We start from the raw sequence: 11,300 nt of genomic DNA, 5'->3' as shown, positions 1-11,300 counted from the left end.
AATTTCTGAAATTTTGTTTTCCAGTTTTTAAAAAGATTTTTTTGAAAAAAATAAAAATAATTTTTTTTTGCAGGTCCATACCTTCTGCCCAGTCAGCAACGCATAGTCAACGGCTCAGTCAGCGCCCAATCAACATTTTTTGAAAAAAAAATTAGACCTCTCCATTGAGCAATTTGGATTTTTGGGTCAACTTTGGAGGCCCATAACTTGCTCAATTTTGCTCCTTTTTGGGCGCAATTTTTTTTTGATTTGGGCTAATATTTTGTGCTCTTTGATAAGTTGATACTTTGTCATGTTTTTACCATCAAAACTCTTAGGTTTTTGACATCTTTTGGGTTGCATTATGGTAGTAAAGTATTGTGAATTGACTATATGTATTCCATTTGTTAAACTTGAACTTATGAAATCATGTTTGAACTTTGCCAGTCTATTCCTGCAGCCATGCCAATTTATTCCTGTAGCCAAGTGATTTGTTCCTATTGTTATGTGGATTGTTTAGGATAATGTTATATGTGAGTTAATGAATGTATTAATTTAGTGCAGATAATAAATGATGTCGTGATGGATGTTCTCCTTTCGCGCCTAAGGAATGAAGAATCACGTATGAGATAACTGGAGATCAAACTGAAGAGGATCCAAGCGAGCACAAGATATGGCATAACCGGAGCAACCATACATCACTATGGGAGTTTAACTCTAGTGGGCATTGAATTCAGAAAATATCGCTACGGCGTGCAAAGATTGTGGTTCGGTTTAGATCCACGTTTCCTGCAGCCAAGCTCTAGTTATCTTCTTCATCTGTCAATCATCCGCCTCTTCTTTTGGGCGTGATTTGAGTTGTCCATTGTAGTTGACCTTTTCTTTATAATAAGCTCTTCCTTTTTCTTAGAGGTTAGACAGAATAGAAAGGAATAGAGCAGAGAATTTTGACAAGCATTCTGGAGTTTTTCTTTTAGAACATGTAATCAATTTTAGGAAGAAATGAATGAAAAATATGTTGTTCTGATCTGTTAAAAGTATTTTGCTGGAAGCTTGATATCACTCATCCAAGGGGGCCCACTTGGTCAGTGATCCTATATCTATGTTCATTGAAATTATTTCTCCTTTAGTTGCTATAGAAGTTCATGCCTGGATTGTTCGTGCAACCATTGGAAATAGATCCACTAACTGTTCCTGCAGCCAAGCTAGAACAGAGTGATTTCTGTTATTTACATTAGATCATTCCAGCATAGTTTTTATAAGTTTTCATGTAGCCTACTATGATTTCCATTCTTGCTTTTCCTTTCTGCATAATGATAGTTACAGCAATGTAGAATAGCCATTGAAGGAGCTTAGTGCAGACCCATTTCAAGTTTTACGTCCCTGGGTTGATAACTAAATGAACACTAGCCATGAAAATAGTAACTTTACCAGATGAATGTCCAAACTTCGGATTGAGATTTCAATTAGAGTTATTATTATTATAGTTGGAGTAGACATTTTTGGCATCGTTGCCAGGGATGGTGTCAAACTAAGAACCTTTTATGGTTATTATATTTTTTTTTAATTGGTTGAAAATTTCATGAATCTGCATGCATAGCAGAAGAAGAGACCCTAGAGGTAGATTTTTGCCCACTCATCCTAATCATGTAGAAGATAATTTCCCAGATATGAATCCTTTTGTTGAACTTTACCAAGCCCCACAAAATTTGAATCACCCTGAATCTGAATTTCCAGAAGGTCATCTTCAGTTCCTTTTTGGTCCGCAAGAAGAAGAATTTCCTATAGTAACAACCCCCACAAGTCCAATGCAAGGGAACCCTCCTCCTGATGGGAATACTCCACCACCACCACCAGGTCCAACGTTTGAGTTTCCCATCTCTGATCAGCATGATAATGCTAACCTCAAGAACATTCCAACACCTTCACTCCCTAAATTCTATGGGTTGGTGACAGAGGATCCGGATACATTTCTGTTTGAGTTTGATGTTCTCCATAGGACTTTTGACTATACTACAGATGCCCATAAACTCAAAATTTTTCCAACCACTTTGAAGAAGTCATCCTTGAGATGGTTTATGAGCTTGGGTAGTAGCACAATCAATACATGGGATGATATGAAACGGTTGTTTCTTGCAAAATACAAAGATTATTGTAGAGGCACTGATCGTCAAGGGGATGATATTTTTAGAATGACACAAACTAAAGATGAGAGTCTTGAAGATTATTTGGAAAGGTTTTTGTTTAGTGTCAAGAAGTCCAAGCATAGTACTCTAAATGAAGATTCCCTCAAATTGATATTTTTGAGGGGTATCAGTGATGAATGCACCGATTCCTTAGATCTTATGGGAGGAGGTGACATTACACAATCTACTTGGGCTGAAATAAGACAAATTTGCAAAAAGTATTCTAGATCTACATCTAAGAAGAATAGGAGATTTAAGCTAGGGGTACCATTATCAGCATCTGGAAATGGAGTTTCTAGATTGGAACTTAGTCATCTGTTAAAGGACTTCAAGGAGGACATTATAAACAATATGGCTACCCTGTTGGATACATTGGTAGCTAAGAAGAAGCATGAGGAAGCTGATGCATTCCTTGTAGAATTTTGTCCTCATTGTAAACAATGGAAGAAAGATTGTAGATGTAAGATGGTTGCAAACGTGGAAGTACCTGACTTCAAACCAGTTCAAGGTGAGGATGAGAAAGTCTTCTATGTTGCTCAAAGAAGACCAAATTTTCAAAGACAAGGTATGCCATCCGATCCACTTTCTTTTTCTGGTTATAGTGGTAATTCTTATGCACCAAATAACCAATGGCAACCACAGTATTCTCACAACTTTGGTAACTATACACATTGGTATGGGTCACAAGGCCAAGGGCAGCAATTTGCTAATCAAGTTCCACAGTAGCAGCAGCCACAGGGGAATTGGTATCCACCTCAAGGTCAAGGGAACCAGTTTCAAGGGAATTTGCAACCTACCTCTCAATGGAGGGGAAACCAATCATGGCCAGCCCAATTTTCTGGATATCAACCTCCTGTTCAGCAGCCACAACCTCCTGCTTTAATGCCTCCTCCTGCAGCTACTGCTGCACCACCTAAACCAACATAGTTGCCTACTCAACCATTGCCAAATCCAAATATCAAATCTCAACAACAACAACAAGCTTATTTAGCTAATGTTAATCAGTACCCAGCCTATTCTTTATCACTAGATGGCATACACCTCCGATCTAGAACAACTTTACCTAATCCCTCTCATCCAGTTATCACTGAGGTACAGGAGGAGCAAGAAATTTCTAATTCAACATATACAATAGCCCAGAGTCAAATATTTCCACCATTTCCCCATAGATTGCAAGACAAAGAAGTTCCCATTGAACAACAACAAAGCTTTGATATTATTGATCAACTGAAGCACATTTGTGTTAAAATTCCATTGTTGCAAGTGTAGACACTCAAAATTGTCATGTCTAATTAAATAAATTTTATTTATTTAATTATCTAAGCCTAATTCTTCTATTAATTAAATAAATCTTTATTTATTTAATTAATTCATTTATCCTCTTCTAGCCTTATTTCTCATTTAAATAAATACATTTATTTATTTAAATTATCCCTTTCCTAAATTAAATAAATATTTATTTATTTAATTGCCCTACTTCTTCTATTAATTAAATAAATCTTTATTTATTTAATTAATTCATTATCTTTTTCTACACATGACACATGTCATTCATCTCTTATTTCCTACACTACCTACCTCTTTCATTATTTTGGTATTTCTTATACCTACCCTCTAATCCTAGCCAACCTCTCTTTTTACACCTCTCAATCTTAACCCTCCATTTCTTATTGTGTCTTCTATTTAAGGAGATGCTTTCTTCATTGACAAACCCTAATTGCTAATGGCTAATGACTAATGACTAATTTTGGAGGACTTAGCTACACTACAATTCTACTTGCAACCACATTCCGTTCTTTATTGAGCTCTTGTGCACATAAAAATCTGAGAGCAAGCATATCAAACAAGATCAATGGAGATAGGAAGAATGGAGATCAAAACCCTAGTGGACATGTGATGGTATAATCTTTGTGATTTTTTGAGTTATTTTGCATTGTCTTAGGTTATCTTCATATGTTATGGTGGATCTTTGTTCATTGTTAGGCTAGGGTTTGGTGGTTGAATCCATTTTAGTCTTTCAATATTGTTGTTTATTGCTATCCATTTTCACCATATACAGCAAGCAATAAAGGATGTGCCTATATATGGTAAGGGATTGAGAGAGGCATGCCTAAAGAAACCTGGCAGGAAGAAAAGGGATCCACAAATAGTGCATGTTATGGGTCAATTGGCTGATATCATGTTAAGTAAAATTGCAATTCCAAAGTATTCTGATCTAGGTAGTCCTGTTGTGAGTATGGTCATTAATGGCAGTCAAATAAAGAATGTTTTGATTAATTTAGGAGCAGCCATTAATGTAATGACAAGGGAAGTAATGAAACATCTAGATATCAATAGTTTAAGGGCTACACCCATAGTTCTCCAACTTGCTGATGGCTCTATAGTGGGACTTGACGGTATCATAGAGGATTGTAAGGAAATACAAGAGAAAGGAAAGAAAAATAAAATCCAAGAAAGTTTATGATGAAGTAATTTTTACCAAGAGAAAAGCAAAAACCTTGGAGCATCACCCAAATGTGAAGAAGGAGGCACAAGAACTTTTTGAAAGGGGAAAAGCAAAGAAAAACCCCTTGTGATATTATGAATGAGGCAATTCCTAAAATGAGAGAGAGAGAGAGAGAGAGAGCAAGAAGCTCTTTACAATATTGTCATTAAGAAGAAATGAGAAAGGAGACATCTCTTAAATAGAGATGAGGAGAGGAGTTACAAAGTAACTCCCAAATCTATGAATGCCACCATTCATAAAATGTGTGTGCCATGTGTCCACATCCTCTTATGGAGGAAATCTAATATTCCTTAATAAAGGAAAATAAAAGAAATGACTTGTCCTCACACATGTACTAGAGGACAAATTACATGTAGGAATTCCAAAAGAATATCCTAAACTAAATACAAATAAACCTAAGCTAAGTAAAGATTAAATATTCTAACACCCCCCCTTAAGCTTTACTTGGGGAGCTTACATCAAACCCTTCAATGGGTTGTAATCCAAGATTTTTACAATGAAATTGGAATTTTTCTTTGCAAAGTGGCTTGGTCAAAATATCTGCAACTTGGTCTTCCCCCTTGCAATAGAGGAGTGAAACTTGCTTGTCTTCAATTTGTTCTCTAATAAAGTGGTGTTGTAGAGCAATGTGTTTTGTCCTTGCATGGAAAACTGGATTTTTAGCCAAGGCAATGGCACTTTGGTTGTCACAATACAATGGAGTTGGTTCGTGTTGAGGTAGACCCAAATCTTCAAGTAGTCTTCTAAGCCACAAGACTTCTTTGGAAGCATTAGTGCATCCTTTGTACTCAGCTTCAGTGGATCCAAGAGAGGTAGATTGTTGCTTTTTACTATTCCAAGAAATTGCTCCTGAACCAACAAAAAAACAATAACCAGAAGTAGATTTCCCATCATTAGGATCTCCACCTAGATCAGAATCAGTAAAACCTTTTAAAGTAAAATCAGAATTTGCATCATAAAACAAACCTACATTAATTGTTCCTTTAATATATCTTAAAATTCTTTTAGCAACTTTAAAGTGTGTTTGTTGAGGTTTAGACATGAATCTAGAAACCAAACCAACACTATAAGCAATATCTGGCCTAGTAAGAGTTAAATAATTTAAACTTCCAACTAATTGTCTATACAAAGTAGGATCAACAAGAGGAGTTTGCATATCAAGTATTAACTTAGTGCCTAATTCAATAGGAATTGAAACATGATGAGCATCATTCATTTTAAACTTATCTATGAGATCTTGAGCATATTTACTTTGAGATAAGAAAATTCCTTTAGAGGTTTGCCAAATTTGCATTCCTAAGAAATAATGTAAAAGACCTAAATCAGTCATTTGAAATTTTTGATTAAGTTGAAACTTAATATCAGAAATCAAAGTATTGGAACTTGAAGTAAGAATCAAATCATCTACATACAAGATAATAATTATAATATCATCTTCACTATGTTTAATATACAAGTTAGGATCATTTTTACTTTTAATAAAGCCTTGAGAAAGAAAGAATTCATTAATCTTTGAATACCACTCCCTAGGAGGTTGCTTTAATCCATAAATTGATTTCTTTAATTTACAAACTAAGTGTGCATTACCTTCTTTAATAAAACCAGGAGGTTGAGACATATAAATTTCCTCATGTAAATCACCATTAAGAAAAGCAGTTTTAACATCCATTTGGTGAATAGGCCAATTCATTCTAGAAGCTAAAGCAAGCACAAGTTTAATTGTAGGCATTTTAGCAACAGGAGCAAAAGTTTCAGTATAATCTAAGCCTTCAATTTGAGAAAAACCTCTAGCAACTAATCTAGCTTTAAATTTACTAACTTGATTATTAGCATTCAATTTGGTTTTATAAAGCCACTTGCAAGAAACAAGATTTTTACCATGAGGCAAGGGAACTAAATGCCAAGTTTGGTTAGAAATTAGAGTATCATATTCTTCCTTCATTGCTTTTTGCCAATGTGGTTGATTTTTAGCTTGATCAAATGTTTTAGGATCATTAGAATTCATAATAGTAGTCATTAAAGCATAATTACAATAATTAACTCTCCTGGATTGAAGTCTATCCATTCTAGCTAAGTATTCATCACTATCTTGAATTAAAGATTTAAACCATTTAGGTCTTCTTTTAGAAGTAATGGATTCATCACTAGAAGAAGAGTCGTGAGGAGTAGAGTTATTATTATCATCATCACTATCACTAGAAGGAATAGAAAGAGATGCATTAGGAGTAGGGTTAAGAGAAGGAGGTTGGTCCTCCACAAGCACAACTTTGGTTTGACCAAGTTCATCATCCTCCACTTTAGAACAATCATGAATGCCCTTTTCTGCAATACAAACATCTCTTGCAACTTTTACCTTGTTAGTAATAGGATTGTAAACTCTATAACCTTTAGTATTTTCATCATAACCAACAAAAATAAAAGGAGAAGATTTAGCATCTAATTTTTTTCGTTTCTCCTTAGGTTTGTGAACATAGGTTATGGAACCAAAAATTCTTAAATTCTGCAAATTAGGCTTTCTACCAGACCAAGCTTCTTCAGGAGTTTTATCCTTTAAGGCTTTGGTAGGTGTTCTATTAATTAAATAAGTTGCACTAGCCATAGCTTCAGCCCAAAACTTGTAATCCATATTTTTAGCATGCAATAAACATCTAGCCATTTCAACAATTGTCCTATGCTTCCGTTCTGCCACACCATTTTGTTGTGGTGTATAAGGAATGGTAAGCTCATGTTTAATTCTAAAAGATTTCAAATAGGCATTAAATGCATTATTGACATATTCTCTTCCATTGTCAGTACGAAGAATCTTAATTTTAGAACCAGATTGCCTTTCTACCAACATATGAAATTCAGTAAACACATCAAGCACTTGATCCTTACTATGAAGGAAATATATCCATGTTCTCCTTGAAAAATCATCAACAAAGGTAAGTGCATACCTTGAACCTTGGATGGAGGGATTCTCCATGGGACCCAAGAGATCACTATGAACTAGATGCAATTTAGTGTATGCCCTCCAAGATTGACCATGAGGAAAGGGTTCCCTATGCATCTTACCACTCATGCAGCCATTGCAAACAATTTGAGAAGGAACAATACGAGGCAATCCATCAACCATATTTACTTTTTGCATCAATGAAATATAATCAGAATTGAGATGGCCAAGTCTTTCATGCCATATAGTAAAATCAACAGTAGTAAGCAAAGAATACTTTGGAGGAGCAAATTCATAGAACTTGAATAAGTTATCACTATCCATTTTAGCAGTAGCAATAACATGATTAGTGTTTGGATCAATGATATAACATATGCCCCTATAAAAGTTAATCTTATAATCTTGACAAAGTTTAGGAACTAAAATCAAATTTGATTTTAATTCAGGAACATAAAGAACATCATGTAATTTCCCATTAGGAACATTCACATCACCAATAGCTTCAACTTTACAACTATGATTATTAGCTAATTGAACAGGAATATTAGAAGTATCGGGATGCAAAGATTCAAAACATTCTTTATGAGAAGTAACATGTTGAGATGCACCAGAATCAATAATCCACTCAAGTGGTTGAGAAACATTATAAGTACATGTAAATGAATGACGAGATGAATTACCATTATTATTACCTTTCTTATAATGAGGTTTATGTTGATTATTTTGATTATTTTGATTCATGGGCTTTTTACCATTTTGTTTCTTAAAACAATTATTAGTAATATGTCCATCTTTCCCACAATATGTGCAATGGGGTCTTGTTTGAGAATTATTCCTTTGATTATTGTACGTATTATTATGATTATTATTATGAGAATTGTTATGATAGGATTTAGAATGAGATTGATAATTAGAAGATTTATGATTATTATTATGATTATGATTATGATTATGTTTATTATTATTGGATCTAAAATTATTATTATGATTTTGATTTTTAGACATAAAAGCATGTTCACTACTTGTAAGAGTACCAAATTGAATTAATTTAGCTTCCTCTTGATGCAATAAATTACGAAAAATATCATATGTTAATTGAGTAGCTAAGCTAGGAATAGCAAGTTGAGCATGAATATTCATAATAAATTGTTGAAATTGATGAGGAAGACATTTTTTAAGAATAAGATGAATTAAACGTAAATCAGCAAGAGTAACTCCTAAACCAGTTAATTGACTATTAACAGAATCAAACTTTAATAAGAATTCATCCATAGTTTTAAAATCCGTATACCTTAGATCTTCAAGTTGATCTTGAAGTTGAATTTTTCGGGATTCATTTGAGTTATCATAAGTTGTTTTTAAAATTTCCCAAGCTTCATGCGCTTTTGTACAATTTCCAATTAAAACATACAAATCAGGAACCATTGAAATACCAATTAAACCAAGTGCTTCCTCATTTTGAGCCTTCCATCTATCTAGGTCGGCTTGAGGAGCAGTTGTAGCGGGTTCAAAGGTTTTATCAGTCGCAACATCCAAAAGGTGTTTGAAATGAAAAATAAACGAGATATGTGTTTTCCAAGAATGATAATTGGAACTATTTAATTTAATTTCCGGAATTAATGTAGACATGATAGAAAAAAATAAAAAATTATCCCTTTGGATTAAAAGAAAAAAAAATAACCTCCTTGATTAAAAAATTGAACCAAATTTTAATAATTTTATTTAAAATTAATCAAGAAATGTTATTTTCAAAGATTCAATAACAAATTTAAATTTTAAATTCTAAAATAAAAACTTTATATTGTAAGAAAAAATTATTTGAAAAATACTTTTTAAAAAACTTTACTTTTTAAAAGCATTGAAAAAAAACTATTTAACTTTATAAACTTTAATATATTAAAAAAAAATTGATACGTGAATGTTAGATATATTAAAAGTTTATATATGAAAAATTTTTTAATACGAGTGTTAAACTTAACTGAAACTTATACTTATTTTATTTGAAGATTCTGAAGTTACCAAACATATGGCACAGAGTACAGAGATGTGAAAGGAAGACAAACAGATTGGTAGAGGTGTGCAGAGAGAACAGAGACGTTACTTTGCAGAGAATATGGAACAAAGAGAACATAGACGTTTAAACAAATGATTTCTTGCAGGGAATTTACAGTGCCCTGAGAAATCCTACCCCAACTAACTTACAGTGCAGAGACCACAGGGAGACGTGGAGCAATGAATACTGTTATGACAGAGGTGCAAAGAATAAAAACGCTCTCCAAATTCTAAATGCTTTGAGCCCGAGCAGGAAAGAAGTTAGGGTACTAAGGCTAAGAAGAAAGTAATCTATGACAAGAAAATATGTGATTTACTAGAAGATTACACACAGGTGTTGGTGTGCCTTGCAGACAATGAGGGATCCAATCAGTTGCAGTCCATTCGGCAGGGATTGAGGCCCGATTCAGTCGTCCTAATGGGAAAGAATACCAAGTTTGAAAAAAAATCTATTAGGATGTATTAGGATGAATGCCGAGAAGTCTGGCAATACAGCTTATTTGAACATCATCCAGTTGCTCGAGGGAAATGTTGGGCTTATTTTCACAAAAGGTGACTTGAAAGAGGTCCGCGAGGAAGTTGCAAAGTATAAGGACGATGATATGATTGCCACAAGGAGAATATTGAGGCCACCAAAGAAAGGCTCAGCTGCAGAGATTGTTGGGAAGCGAAATAGGTACCGTGTTGATGGCTCGAAGATAATGAAGATCTACCTAGATCCTAAGGAGCGGAATAACACAGAATACAAGTTGGAAACCTTTGCTGGTGTTTGCAGAAAATTTTGTGGGAAGAATGAGGTTTTTGAGTACCCTTTGTCAGAGGCTAGTTAAACTATTGAATGTTGAACTAATTTTTATGATTAGGGTATGCATCAGAATATTATTTTGGTTGGGAAAAAATATTTACTATCAGGTTAAACTGTTGTTACATGCGTTAGATGTATTAATCTAATGTTAAACTTGAGCAAACAAAATATGCCAAAAGCAAGGCTGATATGTAAAGAGAACAAAATATAATGGAGATATAAGAATACACAGATATCAAAGCTAAAGATAATGGTTATTCTGATAAGAACAACTATTAAAAACTTAAATTTTTCCTCTCAAAGAAACAAATTATGAGAACTAATGCAATGTAATAATAAATCAGATTTGGTGGCAAGCCGACCAAATAGATTAAGGAGGCTGAGTTTGGCGGTAAACCTTCCAAACTATTCACACTTAAAAAAAACCAGAAACTCTGGCGGCAAGCCTTCCAAAGACACAAATTTAAACTAGAAAGAAGAAACTTTGGCGGCAAGCCTTCCAAAGCCCTTTTTTAATAAAAAAAACTAGAATAGAAGATTAAACCTGCAGGCAAACTTGTTAACAAGTTTGAAAAAAAGTTAAAAATCTGAAACCAAAACCTGCACAATAGAAAATATTAGAAAAAGAACTTCTTCTCCTCTCAAGAATGCCTCCAACAAGGTGAACTCCACAGAATGGTAACCTTCATCAATGTCAACTTAAAACAAGGATTAGAAACCTGCTCTGATACCATGTAAGGAAATACAAGAGCAAGGAAAGAAAAATAAAATCCAAGAAAGTTTATGATGAAGTAATTTTTACCAAGAGAAAAGCAAAAACCTTGGAGCATCACCCAAATG

The 11,300-nt window shown here is 33.9% G+C and overlaps 1 protein-coding gene across 1 annotated transcript; it reads left to right on the top strand.

Moving 5' to 3' along the window:
- Window positions 1-10,117: 10,117 nt before the first annotated feature.
- On the top strand, window positions 10,118-11,002 carry LOC131073837 (small ribosomal subunit protein eS7-like). The gene has a single exon (XM_058010353.2). The coding sequence runs from the start codon at window positions 10,123-10,125 to the stop codon at window positions 10,483-10,485; it is 363 nt and encodes a 120-aa protein (XP_057866336.1). The 5' UTR covers window positions 10,118-10,122; the 3' UTR covers window positions 10,486-11,002.
- Window positions 11,003-11,300: the final 298 nt, after the last annotated feature.

The sequence above is a fragment of the Cryptomeria japonica genome, chromosome 9 (assembly GCF_030272615.1).
Source record: "Cryptomeria japonica chromosome 9, Sugi_1.0, whole genome shotgun sequence".
In the NCBI taxonomy this organism is placed as follows: domain Eukaryota; kingdom Viridiplantae; phylum Streptophyta; class Pinopsida; order Cupressales; family Cupressaceae; genus Cryptomeria; species Cryptomeria japonica.
The sequence above is the reverse complement of the archived record's forward strand: the minus strand, read 5'-3'. Positions and strand labels throughout refer to the sequence as shown.

What these genes read in the sequence shown, in the direction of transcription:
- LOC131073837 (XM_058010353.2), top strand. Translation starts at nt 10,123, where the DNA reads ATGAATGCCGAGAAGTCTGGCAATACAGCTTATTTGAACATCATCCAG.